A 22,694-nucleotide genomic window follows, 5' to 3' on the forward strand; every position below is an offset into this window, starting at 1 on the left:
ACTGAACGACAGACTGGGTCAGAGACCATTAGGAGTGGGATACTGAACGGCAGTCCGGATCAGAGTACATTAGCGAGTGCGACCATGAACTGCAGTCCGGATCAGAGACATTAAGGAGTGGGGTCTGAACGACAGTCTGGATCATAGTCCATTAGGGAGTGGGACTCTGAATGACAGCCTGGATAGGAGTCCATTAGGGAGTGGGATATTGAATGACAGTCTGGATCGGAGTCAATTAGGGAGTGGGACACTGAACGACAGTCTGCGTCAGAGACCATTAGGGAGTTGGGTCCTGAACGATAGTCTTGGTCAGAGTCCATTGGGGAGTGGAGTCTTGAACGACAGTCTAGGTCAGAGTGCATTAGGGAGTGGGGTCCCGAACGACAGTCTGGATCAGAGTCCATGAGGGAGTGGGGACCTGAACGACAGTCTGGATCAGAGTCATTAGGGAGTGGGGACCTGAACGACATTCCTGATCAGAGTCCATGAGGGAGTGGGCCACTGGACGACAGTCCGGATCAGAGTCCATTAGCGAATGGGACCCTGATCTACAGACTGGATCAGAGTCATTAAGGAGTGGGGTACTGAACGACAATCTGGATCAGAGTCCATTAAGGAGTGGGCCACTGAACGACAGTCCGGATCAGAGTCCATTAGGGAGTGGGACACTGAACGACAGTCTGGATCAGAGTCTATTAGGGAGTCGGACACAGAACGACAGTCCGGGTCAGAGTCCATTAGGAAGTGGGGCCCTGAACGGCAGTCTGGATCAGAGTCCATTAGAGATTGGGGTCCTGAACGACAGTCCAGGTCAGAGTTCATTAGGGAGTGGGATACTGAACGACAGTCTGGATCAGAGTCTATTAGGGAGTCGGACACTGAACGACAGCGTGGGTCAGAGTCCATTAGGGAGTGGGACTCTGAATGACAGTCTGGATCAGAGTCCAATAGGGAGTGGGACACTGAACAACAGTCTGCATCAGTGACCATTAGGGGGTTAGGTCCTGAAGGACAGTCTGGATCAGAGTCCATTAGGGAGTGAGACACTGAATGACAGTCCGGATCAGAGTCCATTAGGGAGAGGGACACTGAATGACAGTCTGGATCAGAGTCCATTAGGGAGTGAGACACTGAATGACAGTCCGGATCAGAGTCCATTAGGGAGTGGGAAACTGAACGACAGTCTGGATAAGAGTCCATTAGGGAGTGGGACACTGAACGACAGTCCAGGTCAGAGTCCATTAGGGAGTGGGATACTGAACGACAGTCTGGATAAGAGTCCATTAGGGAGTGGGATACTGAACGACAGTCCGGGTCAGAGTCCATTAGCGAGTGGGACGCTGAACTACAGTGCGGATCAGAGTCATTAAGGAGTGGGGTCCTGAACGACAATCAGGATCAGAGTCCATTAGGGTGTGGGACACTGAACGACAGTCCGGATCAGAGTCCATTAGGGAGTGGGACACTGAACGACAGTCTGGATCAGAGTCCAATCGGGAGTGGGACTCTGAATTACAGTCTGTATTAGAGTCCATTAGGGAGTGGGACACTGAACGACAGTCTGCGTCAGAGACCATTAGGGGGTCAGGTCCTGAAGGACAGTCTGGATCAGAGTCCATTAGGGAGTGGGACACTGAACGACAGTCTGGGTCAGAGTCCATGAGGGAGTGGGTCACTGAACGACAGTCTGGATCAGAGTGTATTAGGGAGTGGGTACTGAACGACAGTCAGGGTCAGAGACCATTAGTAGTGGGACACAGAACTACAGTCTGGATCAGAGACCATTCGGGAGTGGGACCCAGAACTACAGTGCAGATCAGAGTCATTAAGGAGTGGGGTCCTGAACGACAATCAGGATCAGAGTCCATTAGGGAGTGGGACACTGAACGACAGTCCGGATCAGAGTCCATTAGGGAGTGGGTCACTGAACGACGGTCCGGATCAGAGCCATTAGCTAGTGGGACCCAGAACTACAGTCCGGATCAGAGTCATTAAGGAGAGGGGTCCTGAACGACAATCAGGATCAGAGTCCATTAGGGAGTGGGACACTGAACGACAGTCCGGATCAGAGTCCATTAGGGAGTGGGAAACTGAACGACAGTCTGGATAAATGTCCATGAGGGAGTGGGACACTGAACGACAGTCTGGATCAGAGAGTATTAGGGAGTGGGTCACTGAACGACAGACTGGGTCAGAGACCATTAGGAGTGGGACACAGAACGACAGTCTGGGTCAGAGTCCATTAGGGAGTGGGACACTGAACGACAGTCTGGATCAGAGTCCATTAGCGAGTGGGACCCTGATCTACAGTCCGGATCAGAGTCATTAAGGAGTGGGGTACTGAACGACAATCTGGATCAGAGTCCATTAGGGAGTGGGCCACTGAACGACAGTCCGGATCAGAGCCATTAGCGAGTGGGACCCTGAACTACAGTCTGGGTCAGAGTCCATTAGGGAGTGGGGTCCTGAACGACAGTCTGGATCAGAGTCCATTAGGGAGTGGGACACTGAACGACAGACTGGGTCAGAGACCATCAGGGAGTGGGACACTGAACGACAGTCTGGATCAGAGTCCACTAGCCAGAGGGACCCAGAACAACAGTCCGGATCAGAGTGATTAAGGAGTGGAGTCCTGAACGACAGTCTGGATCAGAGTCCATTAGGGAGTGCGCCACTGAACGACAGTCTGGATCAGAGTCCACTAGCGAGTGGGACCCTGAACTAGAGTCCGGATCAGAGTCATGAAGGAGTGGGGTCCTGAACGACAGTCTGGATCAGAGTCCAATAGGGAGTGGGATACTGAACGACAGTCTGGATCAGAGTCCAATGGGGAGTGGGACACTGAACGACAGTCTGGATCAGAGTCCAATAGGGAGTGGGACACTGAACGACAGACTGGGTCAGAGACCATTAGGAGTGGGACACTGAACGGCAGACTGGGTCAGAGACCATTAGGAGTGGGACACTGAACGGCAGTCCGGATCAGAGTACATTAGCGAGTGCGACCATGAACTGCAGTCCGGATCAGAGACATTAAGGAGTGGGGTCTGAACGACAGTCTGGATCATAGTCCATTAGGGAGTGGGACTCTGAATGACAGCCTGGATAGGAGTCCATTAGGGAGTGGGATATTGAATGACAGTCTGGATCAGAGTCAATTAGGGAGTGGGACAGTGAACGAAAGTCCGGGTCAGAGTCCATTAGGGAGTGGGACACAGAATGACAGTTTGTGTCAGAGTCCATCAAATAGTGGGCCACTGAACGACAGTCCGGATCAGAGTCCATTAGTGAGTGGGACCTGGGAACTACAGTCCGGATCAGAGTCATTAAGGAGTGGGGTCCTGAACGACAGTCTGGATCAGATTCCATTAGGGAGTGGGACACTGAACGACAGTCCGGGTCAGAGTCCATTAGGGAGTGGGAAACTGAACGACAGTCTGGATAAGAGTCCATTAGGGAGTGGGACACTGAACGACAGTCCAGGTCAGAGTCCATTAGGGAGTGGGATACTGAACGACAGTCTGGATAAGAGTCCATTAGGGAGTGGGATACTGAACGACAGTCCGGGTCAGAGTCCATTAGCGAGTGGGACCCTGAACTACAGTGCGGATCAGAGTCATTAAGGAGTGGGGTCCAGAACGACAATCTGGATCAGAGTCCATTAGGGAGTGGGTCACTAAACGACGGTCCGGATCAGAGCCATTAAGGTGTGGGGTCCTGAACGACAATCAGGATTAGAGTCCATTAGCGAGTGGGACCCTGAACTACAGTCCGGATCAGAGTCATTAAGGAGTGGGGTCCTGAACGACAATCAGGATCAGAGTCCATTAGGGAGTGGGACACTGAACGACAGTCCGGATCAGAGTCCATTAGGGAGTGGGACACTGAATGACAGTCTGTATAAGAGTTCATTAGGGAGTGGGACACTGAACGACAGTCTGCGTCAGAGACCATTAGGGAGTGGGGTCCTGAACGACAGTCTTGGTCAGAGTCCATTGGGGAGTGGAGTCTTGAACGACAGTCTAGGTCAGAGTCCATTAGGGAGTGGGGTCCTGAACGACAGTCTGGATAAGAGTCCATTAGGGAGTGGGGACCTGAACGACATTCCTGATCAGAGTCCATTAGGGAGTGGGACACTGAACGACAGTCCGGATTAGAGTCCATTAGCGAGTGGGACCCTGAACTACAGTCCTGATCAGAGTCATTAAGGAGTGGGATACTGAACGACAATCTGGATCGGAGTCCATTAGGGAGTGGGCCACTGAACAACAGTCCAGATCAGAGCCATTAGCGAGTGGGACCCTGAACTACAGTCCGGATCAGAGTCATCAGGGAGTGGGGACCTGAACGACATTCCTGATCAGAGTCCATTAGGGAGTGGGACACTGAACGACAGTCCGGATTAGAGTCCATTAGCGAGTGGGACCCTGAACTACAGTCCGGATCAGAGTCATTAAGGAGTGGGGTCCTGAACGACAATCAGGATCAGAGTCCATTAGGGAGTGGGGTCCTGAACGACAGTCTGGATAAGAGTCCATTAGGGAGTGGGGACCTGAACGACATTCCTGATCAGAGTCCATTAGGGAGTGGGACACTGAACGACAGTCCGGATTAGAGTCCATTAGCGAGTGGGACCCTGAAATACAGTCCTGATCAGAGTCATTAAGGAGTGGGATACTGAACGACAATCTGGATCGGAGTCCATTAGGGAGTGGGCCACTGAACAACAGTCCGGATCAGAGCCATTAGCGAGTGGGACCCTGAACTACAGTCCGGATCAGAGTCATTAGGGAGTGGGGACCTGAACGACATTCCTGATCAGAGTCCATTAGGGAGTGGGCCACTGAACAACAGTCCGGATCAGAGCCATTAGCGAGTGGGACCCTGATCTACAGTCCGGATCAGAGTCATTAAGGAGTGGGGTCCTGAACGACAGTCTGGATCAGAGTCCATTATGGAGTGGGACTCTGAATGACAGTCTGTATAAGAGTCCATTAGGGAGTGGGGCACTGAATGACAGTCTGGATCAGAGTCCAATAGGGAGTGGGACACTGAACGACAGTCTGCGTCAGAGACCATTAGGGGGTCAGGTCCTGAAGGACAGTCTGGATCAGAGTCCATTCGGGAGTGGGCCACTGAACAGTAGTCCGGATCAGAGTCCATTAGCGAGTGGGACCCTGAACTACAGTGCGGATCAGAGTCATTAAGGAGTGGGGTCCTGAACAACAGTCTAGGTCAGAGTCCATTGGGGAGTGGGATCCTGAACGACAGTCTGGTTCAGAGTCCATTATGGAATGGGACACTGAACGACAGTCTGGATCAGAGTCCATTAGGGAATGGGACACTGAACGACAGTCTCGATCAGAGTCCATTAGGGAGTGGGACACTGAATGACAGTCTGGATCAGAGTCCATTTGGGAGTGGGACACTGAATGACAGTCCGGGTCAGAGTCCATTGCGGTGTGGGACACCGAACGACAGTCCGGGTCAGAGTCCATTAGGGAGTGGGGCCCTGAACGACAGTCCGGGTCAGAGTCCATTAGGAAGTGGGGCCCTGAACGGCAGTCTGGATCAGAGTCCATTAGGGAGTGGGGCCCTGAACGACAGTCCGGGTCAGAGTCCATTAGGGAGTGGGGTCCTGAACGACAGTCCAGGTCAGAGTTCATTAGGGAGTGGGATACTGAACGACAGTCTGGATCAGAGTCCAATCGGGAGTGGGACTCTGAATTACAGTCTGTATAAGAGTCCATTAGGGAGTGGACACTGAACGACAGTCTGCGTCAGAGACCATTAGGGGGTCAGGTCCTGAAGGACAGTCTGGATCAGAGTCCATTAGGGAGTGGGACACTGAATGACAGTCCGGATCAGAGTCCATTAGGGAGAGGGACACTGAATGACAGTCCGGGTTAGAGTCCTTTAGGCAGTGGGGCCCTGAACGACATTCCTGATCAGAGTCCATTAGGGAGTGGGGACCTGAACGACAGTCCGGGTCAGAGTCCATGAGGGAGTGGGACACTGAACGACAGTCTGGATCAGAGTGTATTAGGGAGTGGGCACTGAACGACAGTCAGGGTCAGAGACCATTAGGAGTGGGACACAGAACTACAGTCTGGATCAGAGTCATTAAGGAGTGGGCCACTGAACAGTAGTCCTGATCAGAGTCCATTAGCAAGTGGGACCCTGAACTACAGTCCGGATCAGAGTCATTAAGGAGTGGGGTCCTGAACGACAATCTGGATCAGAGTCCATTAGGGAGTGGGTCACTGAACGACGGTCCGGATCAGAGCCATTAGCTAGTGGGACCCAGAACTACAGTCCGGATCAGAGTCCATTAGGGAGTGGGACACTGAACGACAGTCTGCGTCAGAGACCGTTAGGGGGTCGGGTCCTGAAGGACAGTCTGGATCAGAGTCCATTAGGGAGTGGGACACTGAATGACTGTCCGGATCAGAGTCCATTAGGGAGAGGGACACTGAATGACAGCCTGGGTCAGAGTCCATTAGGGAGTGGGACTCTGAATGACAGTCTGTATAAGAGTCCATTAGGGAGTGGGACACTGAACGACAGTCTGCGTCAGAGACCATTAGGGAGTTGGGTCCTGAACGATAGTCTTGGTCAGAGTCCATTGGGGAGTGGAGTCTTGAACGACAGTCTAGGTCAGAGTGCATTAGGGAGTGGGGTCCCGAACGACAGTCTGGATCAGAGTCCATGAGGGAGTGGGCCACTGTACGACAGTCCGGATCAGAGTCCATTAGCGAATGGGACCCTGATCTACAGATTGGATCAGAGTCATTAAGGAGTGGGGTACTGAACGACAATCTGGATCAGAGTCCATTAAGGAGTGGGCCACTGAACGACAGTCCGGATCAGAGCCATTAGCGAGTGGGACCCTGAACTACAGTCCGGATCAGTGTCATTAAGGAGTGGGGTCCTGAACGACAGTCTGGATCAAAGTCCTATAGGGAGTGGGACCCTGAATGACAGTTTGTATAAGAGTCCATTAGGGAGTGGGATACTGAACGACAGTCTGGATAAATGTCCATGAGGGAGTGGGACACTGAACGACAGTCTGGATCAGAGAGTATTAGGGAGTGGGTCACTGAACGACAGACTGGGTCAGAGACCATTAGGAGTGGGACACAGAACGACAGTCTGGATCAGAGTCCATTAGCGAGTGGGACCCTGATCTACAGTCCTTATCAGAGTCATTAAGGAGTGGGGTACTGAACGACAATCTGGATCAGAGTCCATTAGGGAGTGGGCCACTGAACGACAGTCCGGATCAGAGCCATTAGCGAGTGGGACCCTGAACTACAGTCTGGGTCAGAGTCCATTAGGGAGTGGGCCACTGAACGACAGTCCGGATCAGAGCCATTAGCGAGTGGGACCCTGAACTACAGTCTGGGTCAGAGTCCATTAGGGAGTGGGACACTGAACGACAGTCTGGATCAGAGTCTATTAGGGAGTCGGACACAGAACGACAGTCCGGGTCAGAGTCCATTAGGAAGTGGGGCCCTGAACGGCAGTCTGGATCAGAGTCCATTAGAGATTGGGGTCCTGAACGACAGTCCAGGTCAGAGTTCATTAGGGAGTGGGATACTGAACGACAGTCTGGATCAGAGTCTATTAGGGAGTCGGACACTGAACGACAGCCTGGGTCAGAGTCCATTAGGGAGAGGGACACTGAATGACAGTCTGGATCAGAGTCCATTAGGGAGTGGGACACAGAACTACAGTCTGGATCAGAGACCATTCGGGAGTGGGACACTGAATGACAGTCCGGGTTAGAGTCCTTTAGGCAGTGGGGCCCTGAACGACATTCCTGATCAGAGTCCATGAGGGAGTGTGTACTGAACGACAGTCAGGGTCAGAGACCATTAGTAGTGGGACACAGAACTACAGTCTGGATCAGAGACCATTCGGGAGTGGGACACAGAACTACAGTCTGGATCAGAGACCATTCGGGAGTGGGATCCTGAACTACAGTGCAGATCAGAGTCATTAAGGAGTGGGGTCCTGAACGACAATCAGGATCAGAGTCCATTAGGGAGTGGGACACTGAACGACAGTCCGGATCAGAGTCCATTAGGGAGTGGGTCACTGAACGACGGTCCGGATCAGAGCCATTAGCTAGTGGGACCCAGAACTACAGTCCGGATCAGAGTCATTAAGGAGAGGGGTCCTGAACGACAATCAGGATCAGAGTACATTAGGGAGTGGGACACTGAATGACAGTCCGGATTAGAGTCCATTAGCGAGTAGGACCCTGAACTACAGTCCGGATCAGAGTCCATTAGGGAGTGGGACACTGAATGACAGTCTGTATAAGAGTTCATTAGGGAGTGGGACACTGAACGACAGTCTGCGTCAGAGACCATTAGGGAGTGGGGTCCTGAACGACAGTCTTGGTCAGAGTCCATTGGGGAGTGGGGTCTTGAACGACAGTCTAGGTCAGAGTGCATTAGGGAGTGGGGTCCTGAACGACAGTCTGGATCAGAGACCATTAGGGAGTGGGGTCCTGAACGACAGTCTAGGTCAGAGTCCATGAGGGAGTGGGCCACTGAACAACAGTCCGGATCGGAGTCCATTAGCGAGTGGGACCCTGAACTACAGTCCGGATCAGTGTCATTAAGGAGTGGGGTCCTGAACGACAGTCTGTATGAGAGTCCATTAGGGAGTGGGATACTGAACGACAGTGTGGGTCAGAGACCATTAGGGAGTGGAGTCTTGAACGACAGTCTGGGTCAGAGTCCATTAGCGAGTGGGATATTGAATGACAGTCTGGATCCGAGTCAATTCGGGAGTGGGGCCCTGAATGGCTGTCTGGATCAGAGTCCATCAGGGAGTGGGGCCCTGAACGACAGTCTGGGTCAGAGTCCGTTAGGGAGTGTGGTTCTGAACGACAGTCCGGATCAGAGTCCATTAGGGAGTGGGACACTGAATGACAGTCCGGATCAGAGTCCATTAGGGAGTGGGGTCCTGAACGACAGTCCAGGTCAGAGTCCATTAGGGAGTGGGGCCCTGAATGGGAGTCTGGATCAGAGTCCATTAGGGAGTGGGGTCCTGAACGACAGACCGGGTCAGAGTCCATTAGGGAGTTGTACGCTGAACGACAGACTGGTTCAGAATCCATTAGGGTGCAGGACCCTGAACGACAGTCTGGACTGGAGAAAGGGAGCAGCGGTGGCATTGCAGTAGTCTTGCTGTTTTCCAAGCAGCTGCTGTGGGTTGAATTCTGGGCCATCAGAGTTTGTTCAATTTTGGGGTATCATGGTTGTGTAGCAGTTAGTGCAACCCTATTACAGCTGAGTGCGTCAAGGTACGGAATCCAGTTCCACCGTGCTCTGTACGGAAGGCTGTACATTCCTTCTTGTGAAATGCTTGCATTTCCTCCTGGTGCTCTGGTTTTCCTGCCAGTGTCCACAGACCTACGGGTTGGTAGGTTAATTGGTCATTGAGAATTGAGCTGAGATTAGGCGAGGGTTAAATTGGGGTTGAGAGTGGCGCAAGTCGGAAGGCCCGGTCCATGCATTATACCATTAAATAAATGAATAAGAACATGGAGAGTTTCCTCTTTCCCTGTCTGACTTGGAAGTGTTGAGCTCGGTTCTTGCCCTGAACAAGAATCAGCTAACTCAGTACAGTGACACTGCAAAACAATTGGTAGTAACGGCTCAGAATATCTGATCCTGTCATTCAATTAGATCACTACTGAGCTGTGGTGTAGTGCATTCACAGAGCGGTTGAGGGATTTCCTGGTGGCCAAACAGTTTAATTCCTGTCCCCATTCCCATTCCAACATGTTGATCCATTTCCTCCTCTACAGCAACGATGAGGCTACTCTCAAGCCGGAGGAGCAACACCTCATATCCCAACTTGGTAGCTTCCAACCTGATCGCATGCAACTAGCGTTAATTTTCCCCTCCCCCTTCCCTCTTTTTCAATTCCCTACTCGGGTCTCTTAACCAGTCTCCTCACCTACCTCTCACCTCCCTCCCTGGAGCCCCCTCCTTCTTCCCTTTCACCCATGGTCCACTATCCTCTCCAACAGATTCTCTCTTCTCCAGCCCTTTCCCTTTCCCACCTTTACTTCCCAGCTTCTCACTTCACTCCTCCTCCCCCACCCTCCTGTTTTCACCTATCACCTTTCCCTCCTCGCAACTTTCCAGTCCTGATGAAGGCTTTTGGACCATAAACATTGACTGTTTATTCATTTCCATAAAATATGTCTGACCTGCTAAGTTCTTCCAGCATTTTTTTTGTGTTTTGTTCTGGATTTCCAGCATCTGCAAAATCTCTTGTATTATTGACTCTACACTTGTATGAGTGTCAGTGGGACACACTGCTCATTCACATAGCCTCATTCGAGGCTTCAGCACAAAAGGAAAGTGCCGATGGAGATAATAAGATAAAGAAGAGACAAAGATTAGCTTCATTTGTCACATGTGCATTGAAGTATTAAAGCAGACAGTGAAATGTGTTGTTTGCATCAAATCATTCAGCAATGATGTGCTGGGGACAGCCTGTAAGTGTTGTCGTACTTCCAGTATCAGCACAGTAGGCCGACAACTCACTAACCCTAACTCGTACATCTTTGGAATGTGGGAGGAAACCCAAACGGTCACAGGGAGAACGTACAAACTCCTTACAGACGGTGACAGGAATCCAATCCCGACCTTACAGCTGGATCTGTAAAGCGTTTCATGAACCACTACAGGGCACTATCAGAAATGCCACTTTACAGCCATGTTACACCCTGGCCATATCTGTCCTCAGGTGAACGCGAAGAAATTCAACTCTATTGTATGAGCAGAAAGCACACATCCGAACGTGACAGTGATGATAGAACATACAAACTCTTCACCCCACGACGTTCTGCTGACCCTTTAACCTCATCTCAGATCAATCTAACACTCTAATAAAGATAACAGTAGCTATAAATAGTTAAACATCCTGACGCCCTAAAAGGAGCACTGGCAATGGGAGGCTTTCTTTAGGGCCAAATGGTCATAGAGCACTAGAGCACTGAAACAAACCCTTCAGCCCGTCCAGCCTCTGCTGAAATTTTGTTCCGCCTAGTCCTATCAACGTGGACCTGGGCCATAGACCCCCACACCCCTCCCATCCATGTACCTGTCCAAACGTATTTTAAATATTGAAATTGAATCCACAACTTCTGCTGACAGCTCATTTCACAATCTCACCACCCTCAGAGTAAAGAAGCTCCCACTCAAATTCCCTTTCAACATTTTACCTTTCACCCTTAACCTAGAACCTTAACTTCTAGCCTTTCCCAGTCTGAGTGGAAAAAGCCTGCTTGCATTTACCCTGTCTGTACCCCTGATAAATTGTACACCTCTGTGAAATACCCCGTCACTCTCCTATGCTCCAGGGAATGATGTCCTAACCTACTCAACCTTTCCCTATAACTCAGGTTCTCAAGTTCCAGCAACATGCTTGTAATTTTTTTCCTGCACTCTTTCAAGCTTAGTGAAAGTAGGTGACCAAGACTGGACTCAATACTCCAAGTTAGGCCTCACCAACATCATTTACAACTTCAACGTAACACACCAACCCCTTTACTCAACACATTGATTTATGAAAGCCAAAGTGCCAAAAGTTTTCTTTACAACCCTTTCTCCCAGTGAAAACACTTTTCAAGGGATTATGGGTCTGTGTTCTCAGACTCCTTTGTTCTACTGCACTCCTCAGTGACCGACCGACCATTTATCCTATTAGTCCTACCCTGGCTGGTCCCTACCAAAGCGCAACTCCTTGAACTTGCCTGCATTAAATTCCATCTGCTCTTTCTCAGCCCATTTTTTCCAGCTGGACCGATTCCATGGCAAGCTTTGATAGTTTTCCTTGCTGCCCACCACGTGGCCAATCTTGGTCCCATTTGCAAATTTGTTGATCTCGTTAACCATGTGATCATCCAGATGAATCTTACATCCATTTGTTGACCATAACTTACTTTTTTATCTGCGGTTGTGTTTGTTGACGATCGTGTCAGACCTTCCGCTCCCAGTTCCCCACGGAATGCCTTTGCTTTGTCTAAAATCAGAAAGAGTCACAATTAGAGAGGCAGGGCAAGAATCGGAGTCAGTGTGTGATTAATACTCAGCACAATCGATTAGAGGGTATAACTAAAGTTTGGGCAAATGTGGGCTGTTTTTCTTGGATTGTTGAGGCTGAGGGGGAGAGCTGATGAAGGGTTATAAGTAATATTAGAATCAGAATCAGGTTGGATATCACAGGCACGTGTCATGAAATTTGTTGTTCAGCAGCAGGACATTGCAGTACATAATAATAAAAATCTGTAAATTACAATAAGAAATACATTTAAAAAACATTAATTTATTTTTTAATGCAAAAAGAGAGCAAAAAATAATGAGGTAGTATACCTGGGTTCATTGTCCATTCAGAAATATTTTGGCGGAGGGGAAGAAGCTGTTCCTGAAACACTGAGTGTGTGTCTTCAGGCTCCTGTACCTCCTCCTTCATAGTAACAATGTGAGGAATAGATACATGGAAACTTTTTCCCAGATGTTCTAGGGGCATGCATTGACATTATGGTTAGCTGGTACTCTAAGGCATTGTGCTAACCACTACACTACAGCGGGGTGGTACATTAGCGCAACGCTTTGTGGTACCAGTGATCCGGGTTCAATTCCCACCGCTGCCAGTAAGGAGCTTGTACGTTCTCCCCGTGACCACGTGGGTTTCCTTCGGGTGCTCCGGTTTCCTCCCACATTCCAAAGTCGTGCCGGTTGGTAGGTTACTTGGTCATTGTAAATTGTCCTGTGATTAGGCTAGGGTTAAATCTGGGGATTGCTGCGTGGCTCGGCTCGAAGGACCAGTAGGGCTGATTCCATGCTGTATTTCAATCGAACAATCAACATGTTTTTAAAAATTAAATTAAATAAGCAGTGTTGAAAAAAAATGAGGTAGTGTACTTTGTTTCATTGTCCATTCAGAAATCTGATGGCTGAGGGGAAGAAGCCAGTCTAAAGCATTGATTGTGTGTCTTTAGATTCCTGAACCTCCTCCCTGATGGCAGCGGTGAGAGCAATAGATGGGATAGACAGTTGGAATCTTTCTCCCAGAAATACGAGAGGGCAAGCATTAAACGTGGGAGGGGTAAGTTTAAAGGAGATGTGCAGGGCAAGTTATCTTACACAGGGAATGGAAGGTGCGTGGAATAGGCCGCCAGGGGTAGTGATAGAAGCAGATACGATAGTGGTGAGGTAAATGCACATAGACACGTGAATATTCATGGCCTAGAGCAGGGGTCGGCAACCCGCGGCTCCGGAGCCGCATGCGACGCTTTCACCTCTGTGCTGCGGCTCCCTGTGGCTTTGGAAAATAAATGATGAGTATTTAATTAAAATGTATTTTATGTTAGTTTGTTAGTTTTTGAAATGTAATTCTAAGTTTGAAGATTATGGTGATCTTGTACAATCTAAATAAAACATTGTGGCGACCCATTTCCTGGCACATCCGAACCGGCTCACAATTAGCCAGCGTTCCAGCTAAGGGAGATAGCCTACGGGGGTTTGTGAGTACGTGTCTTTTGGAGCATCCGTGCCTAAGGGGTGGGGGGGAGGGTTGAGGGAGGCTTAAAAGCAAGGCTGTTTAGTTCGAATAGTTATCTTTGACAGCAGTTTACCGACTCTGTGTCGTTATTTTAGCGCTGCGTGTAGCACACCACAACGTGTTTTTTATCACTATTAATATGTCACCACTGCCAATGCCTGACACCCGCTACTCCCCTAAGCATCGAACCATCCCTACTGAATACGACAGCACTGGCAGGTGTGAGTCAACCTGATCTGGAGATGGAACTGGCCGACACAGCCGACAAAGACATATGGGTGTCCAAGTTTAGACGCTTGACAGCAGACCTTGAAGATGTTGCCCGTCAGAAGGCTGTTCTTGCTCAGATGGAGTTATATTGAAAACCTCCCCAAACGGACAAACTTGTGCTCAAAACATGGAATGCTATCCCCGATCTTTGGATCCACATATGTATGTGAGCAGGTGTTCTCCAACATGAACTTTGTTAAAAACAAACATCGCGCACGCCTCACAGATGACAGCTTGCGATCCTGTGTAAAGATGAAGGGGACATCATACAGCCCTGATGTGCAGACGCTGTGCGCTGAGGTCCAGGAGCAGAAATCCCATTAACCAAGTATGATAAATATTTTAACTGCCTACTATTTTACATATTTTCATATTTTTTCATTGTTCAGTGAAATAGCCCTTTTATTTTTCAGGTTGACAGCTGGCTGACGTTATTTTTGGTTTGCTGCTGGCGGACAATTTAAGTTCGGCGTTTTTCATAAATACAAGAAGGACTCAAATAGACATTGAGTATTTTACTTAAAAGTAACCTTCAACCCAACGTCTTTTTTTCGGAGTTCAAAATGTTTTTGTTGCATGCAGAAATGTAATTTCGTTTTCTCTGCAGGAGTTCATCGATTTCATAAATGCAACACATTATAGTTTGTTTATACATAGCATAAGGCCAAAAAAAACGTTGTATGCAGTGTTATTTCATTTTAAATGTCAAACAGGTTTTATGGCTCCCAGTGTTTTCTTTTCTGTGGGAAACGGGTCCATATGGCTCTTTCAGTGGTAAAGGTTGCTGACCCCTGGCCTAGAGGGACACGTGGGTGGAGATGCATCTCTACCAAAGGAGGTGTAAGGTGCTCCTTCCCTCCGCTAGCCTGCAGGTTCACCATTGGGCAAAGTATAGCATCAGCTTAGCCCCCCATCATAGGAACCCATGGGAGCAAACAGTGCAAAGTCGTATGAGCAACTGGTGTGTATCGTAAGTCCTGGTTATGCAACCACAGACACCAGGCAGATAATCTCTGAAGAGTATGGATGATGGCTGAGTCACCATCTTGTAAAGACAGTACCCAGAAGAAGGTAATGACAAATGGCCTCTGTAGAAGAATTTGCCAAGAACACTAAGAGTCATGGAAAGACCATGATCGCTCACATCATATGACACATAATGATGATGATGAAGGCATGTACAGACAGAAAAAGTTTAGGTTAGCATCATGACTAGCACAGAGTTTGTGGGCCGAAGAGCCAGTTACACTGTTCTGTGTTGAGGGAGTAGACCTTGAAGTAACAAAGCACTTAGGGGGAACATAATCAAAGAAAGACATGTTAGCAACACACACAAAATCACTGAAGGAACTCAGCGGGTCAGGCAGCACCTACAGAAGGGAATAAACAGTCGACATTTCAGGCTGAGACCCTTCATCAGGACTGGAAAGCAAGATTCAGACTGAGATTCACTTACTTACTACACGTACATTTAAATGTACAGTGAAATATGTCATTTATGTTAGAATCAGAATCAGGTTTATCATTAGCAGATGACATGAAATTTGTTGTTTTGTGTGAAATATATATAAATAAGCCATGCAAAAAGAGAGCAGAATAGCGAGGCAGTGTTCACGAATTCACAGACTGTTCATAAATCCGATGGCAGAGGGGAAGAAGTTGTTCTCAAAATGTTGAGTGTGTGTCTTCAGGCTCCTGTACCTCCTCTCTGATGGCAGTAATAAGAACGGGGCATATCCTGAGTGATGGGGGTTCTTAATGATGGATGCTGCTTTTTAGAGGCATCACCTTTTGAAGATTTTCTTGATGGTGAGGAGGCTAGTGCCTATAATGGAGCTGGCTGAGTTTACAACTTTCTGCAGCTATTTCTGATCCTGTACAGTGGCCCCTCCATACCGGACGGTGATGGAACCAGTTAGAATGCTCTCCATGGTACGTCTGTAGAAACTTACTGGAGTCTGGCCTCATACCAAATCTCTTCAAACTCCTAGTGAAGTATAGCCACTGGCGCCCCTTCTCCATAATGGCATCAATTATGTTGGGCACAGGATAGATCTTAATCACCAACACAACCTGAGGATGAGCTAAGGACAGCCTGAAGGTGTCACCACACATCCAGCACTAACGTGGCATGCCCATGAAAGAATGGAGGAGAATCCAGAGTAAAAGGGTTAGGGGTTGCAGTGTGTTTTGTAGTTTTATGTTGATTTTCCACAAGGGTGAGAGTGGGCAATGGGGATGGAAGTGTAGAAATACCAGGGTTAACTGGTTACCTTCACTGACAGTTGATCTCTTGGTTGAGATGGGTGAGTTTGAAGCATCCCTCGCAGGCGGGGGAACGGAACATTCTCCAGCACTAAGTGTGGGGGTTGTTCTCAGACCTGATGGGCAGCTCGAAGGCCTGGAGTTTGTACAACTCTGCAGTAGAAACGGCACATGGTTACAGCGAGCCAAAGTCAAAGTAAATTTATTATCTAAGTAAGTCTATGTTACCATATATGACCTTGAGATTAATTTTCTTGCAGGCATTTCCAATAAACTAAAGCGGTACAATAGAATTTTTGAAAAACTATAAATAAACAAGACGGACAAACAACCAATGTGCAAAAGAGTACAAATTGTGCAATTAGTAAATAAAACCAATATATAAATAAGTTAATCATACTGAGAACATGAGTTGTAGAGTCCTTGAAAGTGGGTCTGTAGGTTGTGAAGTCAGTTTAGAGTTAAGGTGAACAAAATTATCCATACTAGTTCAAGAGCCTGATAGTGGAATGGTAAATACATTCCTGAACCTGGTGGTGTGGTACCTAAGGCTCTTGTACCTCCTGCCTGGTGACAGGAGATGGCTGCCTGATCTGCTGAGTTTCTCCAGCATTCTGCGTGTGTTGCTCAAGATTTCCAGCACCTGCAGACTCTCTTGTGTTTATACTTCCTTTCAATCATTTGATTCTTGAACCAACAGCCCCAATCGCTACCTCATTCCTATCTCACGCTGTGACCACTTCTATCATTTTGCATACAATGGACATTGTACTTTTCTATTCTAGTTGTAGTTTTCTTATAAAAATGTGTACAATTTGCTCAATTTATGCTTTTCTGGTGAATGCTTCTTTGATTCTGTGATGCTGCTACAAGTAAGTTTTTCATCGCACCTGTGCATACATGTATTTGTACTTGTGACAATAAACTTGACTTTGATTTTGAATAAAGACCAACATTCCAGTTGTTTTGAATGTTATTTTTTTCTACAAGTGCATGGATAAAGTCAAGAGAGATAAACTTCTTGATAAACTTGGGAAGATGGCTCTTGTAAAATCTGAAGTGACAAGTTTGGGTGTTATCCTTGATTCAGATTTGAATTTTAAATAGCCATAAAGAAAGTGACTACAGCAGCATTTCTACACTTAGGAAATATTGCAAAGTTATTTCTGTTTCTGTCATGTAATGATGCTGAACAATTCACACCAATGCACTTTTTACTGGCTGTCCAAAGCAATCTATTGACAAACTTTCAACTCATTTAGATCATTGCTGCTGGACTTTATGACCATAAGAAAGAGGAACTGAATTAGGCTAGTTGGCCCATCAAGTCTGCTCTGCTATTCAATTATGGCTGATTTATTACCCCTCTCAACCCCATTCTCCTGCCTTCTCTCCATAACCTTTGATGTTCTGACTAACCAAGAACCTATCAACCTCCACTTTGAATATGCCCAATGGCGTGGCCTCCACAGCCTCCTGTGGCAATGACTTGCACAGATTCACCACCCTCTGGCTAAAGCAATTCCTCCTTGTCTCTGTTCTAAATGGATGACCCTCCATTCTGAGGCTGTGCTCTCTGGTCCTAGAGTTCCATTATAGGAAACATCCTCTCTACATTTAGTCTGTCTAGGCCCTTCCATATTCAATAGATTTCAATGAGATCCCCCCCTCATCCTTCTAAATTCCAATGAATAAAGGGCCAAAGTCATCAAATGCTCCATGTACCTTAACCCTTTCATTCCCAGAATCATTCTCGTGAATCTCCTCTGGATCCCCTCCAATGCCAGCACATCTTTTCTTAGATAATGGGCCCAAAACTGCTCACAATGCACCAAGTGAGGTCTGACCAATGACTTAAAAAGCCTCAGCATTGCTTTTATATTCTAGTCCTCTCAAAATGAATGCTAACATTGTGCTTGCCTTCTTCCTCACCGACTTAACCTGCAAGTTAATCCTTAGGGAATCCAGCACAAGGGCTTCTATACAACTCTGACTTTTGAATTTTCTCCTATTTAGAAAATAGCGTTTATTCCTTCTACTAACCAGCATGACCGTACACTTCCCTACACTATATTCCATCTTGCTCTTCTTTGCACATTCTCCCAATCTGTCCAAGTCGTCCTGCAGACCTCCTGCTTCTTCAACACTACCTGTATCTCCATCTGTCTTTGTATCATCTGCATACTGGGCCAGAATGCTATCAATTCCATCACACAACTTGTTGACTATAAGGTGAAAAGCAGCCCTCCTAACACAGACCCCAGTGGAACAACTCTAGCCTCTGGCTGCCAACCAGAAAAGGCCCCCTTTATTCCGATTCCTTCCAGTCAGCCAATCTTTTATCCATGCTTGTACCTTTCCTGTGTTACCATGAGCTCTTATCTTGTTAAACAGAATCATATGTGGCACCTTATCAAAGGCCTTCTGAAAGTCCAAGTAAAGAACATCCACTGTCTCTCCTTTGTCTATCCTGTCTGTTATTTCCTCAAAAAACTCCAACAGATTTGTCAAGCAAGGTTTCCCCTTAAGAAAACCATGCTGACTATGGCCTACTTTATCATGTGCCTCCAAGTACCCCAAAACCTCATCCTTAGTAATGGACACCAGCATCTTTCCAATCACTGAAGTCAGGTTACTGGCCTTAATTTCCTTTCTTCTGCCTCTCTCCCTTCTAAAAGAGTGGAGTAACATTTGCAATTTTCCAGTCCACTGAAACCATTTAGCTACCTTTAGCTACCTCATTCAGAACCCTGGGGTGCAGTCCACCTGGTCCAGGTAACTTACCTACGCTCAGACATTTTAGTTTCCCTTAATAATAGCAATTGCACTCACATCTGCCCCCTGACACTTTCGAATCTCTGGCATACTGCTAGTGTCTTTCACAGCGAAGACTGACAGAAAATACCTGTTAAATTTGTCCCCATTACTATCTCTCCAGCATCACTTTCCAAAATCCACTCTTGCCTCTCTTTTACTCTTTAAATATCTGATAAACATTTGGTATTCTCTTTGATATTATTGGCTAGCTTACCTTACTATTTCATCTTTACTCTCCTTATACTTTTTTAGTTGCCTTCTGTTGGTTTTAAAAGCTTCCCAATCCTCTAACTTCCCACTTATTTTTGCTATACAGTATTAAATATGCTCTTTTGCTTTTATGCTGTCTTTGACTTCCTTTGTCACTCACAGTTATCTTGCCCTCCTTTTAGAATACTTCTTCATCTTTGGGACGTATCTATCCAGTGCCTTCCAAATGGGTCCCAGAAACTTTAGCCATTGCTGCTCTGCTGTCAACCCTGCTTGTGTCCCCTTCGTAGTAACCTTGGCTAGCTCTTATCCCATGCGTCTGTGATTCCCTCTACTATACTTGATGCGTCTGACTTTATCTTCTCCCTCTCAAACTGCAGAGTGAATTCTATATATTATGATCACTGTCTCCCAAGGGTTCCTTTACCTTAAGCTCCCTAATCAAATATGGTTCAATACATAACACTCAAACAAGAATTGCCTGTCCCCTAGGGAGCCTAGCCATAAGCTGCTCCAAAAAACCATCTTGTAGGCATTCTACAATTTCCTTTTCTTGGTATCCAGCACCAACTGGATTTTCCCAACCTACCTGCAATTTGAAATCCCCAATGACAATCATAACATTGCCCTTTTTACATGTCTTTCCTATCTCCCATTGTAATTTGTAACCCACATCCTGGCCTGTATATAACTCTCGTCAGGGTCTTTATACCCTTGTAGCTCTTAACTCTATCGACAAGGACTCTACATCTTCCAATCCTATGTGACCTCTTTCTAAGGATTTGATTTCATTTTTTACCAACAAAGCCTCCCTACTCCCTTTGTGTACCTGTCTGTTCTTTCAATATAGTGTATATTCTTGGATGTTAATCTCCCAACCATGATCTTCTTTCAGCCACGATTCAGTGATGTCCACAACATCATACCTTCTAATCTCTAACTGCACTACAAGATTATCTCCCTTATTCTGTATACTGTGTGCATTCAAATGTACCACCTTCAGTCCTGTTTTCATCACCCTTTTTGATTTTGCTCCCATGTTATTTTACTGACTGTAATTTCATCCTACCATCTGCCTGTCCTCGCTTGCAGTCTCACTACACATTGCATTGACTTGTCTGCCAACTGTACCATCCTCACCACTCTGCTTTCCTCCCCCTGCCAACTTAGTGTAATCCCTCTTCAGCAGCTCTAGCAAACTTACCCCAAGTATATTTATCCCCCTGGGGTTCAGGTGTAACCCATCCTTTTCATACAGGTCATACCTTCTCCAGAAGAGATCCCAACTGTCCAGAAATCAGAAACCCTGCCCCCTGCATCACTTCCTCAGCCACTCATTCATCTGTACTATCATCCCATTCCTGCTCTGACTAGCAAGTAGTTTTGGGAGTAATCCAGAGATGACTATTTTGGAGGTCCTATTCTTCAGCTTCTTTCATAACTCCCTATACTCACCGCACCCATGTCATTGGTGCCAATGTACACCACAACGTCTGGCTGCTCACCCTCCCTCTTGAGAACCTTCTGCAGCCACTGTGAGACATCTGGGACCCAGCACCTGGGAGGCAGCACACCATCTTGGCATCTCTTTCACGACCACAGGTTTCCTGTCCATCCCACAATCTACTGAGTCTCCTATCATTGCTCTACCTGACTTACCCTGTCCTGCTGAACTGGCTACAGTGCCACTGGGTTGGCTGCTGCTGCTGTGCCCTGATTGGTCATGCCCCTCCCATTCAAAGGGGTATACTTGTTGCTGAGAGGAGTGGACACAGAGGAACCTGCACTGAATGCTGACTCCCTCCCTCACTTCTCCTGGTGTTCAGCCGTCTACTATCTGAAGCCTGCCCTCTGGGTGCGACCATCCCAGTAAAAGATTCCTCTATGAAGTTTTCAGCCTTCTGGAGTGCCTCCAGCTCCAGCTCCATTTCCTTGACGCTGCCGGTCAGGTGCTGAAGTTGGATGCACTTCCTGCAGATGTAGTCATCAGGGAGACTTGTAGGCACCCTGAAATCCCACATCTTACAGGAGGAGCATTCCACTATCTGAACTACCACCTTGCTTACACTTGTTATGACTCCAGCTTCTCAAACACAAGTCCTGGTCAGTGCCTGTTCTCACCAAAGCCTGTGGAGCCAAGGTCTGACCACTTTAACACTTCTGGCTAAAACCAGGATGAGGGAACATATCACTCCCATCCTAGCTACTCTGCATTGGCTTCTTGTATCTTTTGGAATTGTTTGTAAACTTTTTTTCACTTGTTTTTAAAGCTGTTAAAGATCTGGGACTGGAGTATATCACAGAATTGTTTTTATTTTATAATCCTGCTCGAGTTCTCAGGTCTTCCGCCGGTCTCTTAAATTTAAACTAACCAAAAGATAATTGGCAGGTCAGCTTTTTTGAACCACACTCCTAACCTGTGGAATTCAATACCTAAAACTATAAGGGATACAGACCCAGTTGGCAATTTTAAACAATAGTTCAAAACCTATTTATTTAACCTTGATTTTAACCAGTCTTTTTGCCTTTTATTTCCATGTTTATTTTTATTTTTGATTTTTATTTTATTTTCATGTTTGCACTTTTACCCCAATGTAAAGCACCTTGTACTACATCATACCTTGTATGAAAAGTGCTCTACAAATAAGTTATTGTTATTATTTAAGTCCAAACATTTGTAGATTCAGATTAATTAGGACATGGGACCATTATGGCCCAATTAAATGGCTACCCCAATTAGCCAAAGTTTCATGGAAATAGTTAAAAATGTATAAAAAGTCTAACAGTTGTGCAAGTGCAATGGACCAATGACAGTTAGAAACTGTTCGGCAACAGTTTCCTGTCCCAATTAAGCAGCATAGTGTCCCAAATAAATGAAGGGACTCCTGGCAATTTTCTCAATTAGATTTTGATTTTAAGAGTTGACCCAATAAGTGGCTGCCCGATTAGCTGATGGCTTAGTTAACTGGAATCCACTGTATTATAAACGCAAACACGAGAAAATCTACAGATGCTGGAAATTCAAGTGACACACACAAAGGGTCTCGGCCCGACTGTACTTCTCCCTATAGATGCTGCCTGGCCTGCTGTGTTCCACCAGCATTTTGTGTGTGTTGCTCCTCTGTATTATCACCACTCTGATCTTCGGAATGCCAACACTTAACAGTCTCCTGCCATTCACTGTTACTACACTTCCTGGTTAAGGAAGCTCGATCTACCCGACGGTATTTACAAACCTGCTATACCCACCTTGAAAGATAATGCTTTCTTTTTCTCTCTCATTCTCTTAACGGCACTTCTCACCTGTTGGGCAGAATCCACAGAACCTTGTTAGTGAAGTGACCTGATCAGAGTCTCTGCCTCTGTTATCAGAGGCACAGTCCCTACCTAGCACGCTTGCACCAAGTGGGAACCTGCTGGCTATTCTGCCGGAGTGGGGGTGGGAGAAGGAAATCAGATATCAAACTCAGAGAATTATACTACACAGAAATAGGCCCTTTGGCCCAACTGGACTGTACTGACCCAACTAATCAGGT

At 47.1% G+C, this 22,694-nt stretch overlaps 1 protein-coding gene across 1 annotated transcript in view; it reads right to left on the reverse strand.

Moving 5' to 3' along the window:
* adgrd2 (adhesion G protein-coupled receptor D2) overlaps positions 1-22,694 on the reverse strand; it is a 240,705-nt gene that overhangs the window by 92,288 nt on the left and 125,723 nt on the right. Inside the window, exons 21-23 of the mRNA XM_059943735.1 lie at positions 22,408-22,461; positions 16,140-16,284; positions 11,975-12,054 (exon numbers count right to left, since the gene is read on the reverse strand). Coding sequence (XP_059799718.1) covers positions 11,975-12,054; positions 16,140-16,284; positions 22,408-22,461 — 279 coding nt within the window. The remainder of the gene's footprint in view (positions 1-11,974; positions 12,055-16,139; positions 16,285-22,407; positions 22,462-22,694) is intronic.

This window comes from Hypanus sabinus, chromosome 18 (genome assembly GCF_030144855.1).
Source record: "Hypanus sabinus isolate sHypSab1 chromosome 18, sHypSab1.hap1, whole genome shotgun sequence".
Lineage (NCBI taxonomy): Eukaryota > Metazoa > Chordata > Chondrichthyes > Myliobatiformes > Dasyatidae > Hypanus > Hypanus sabinus.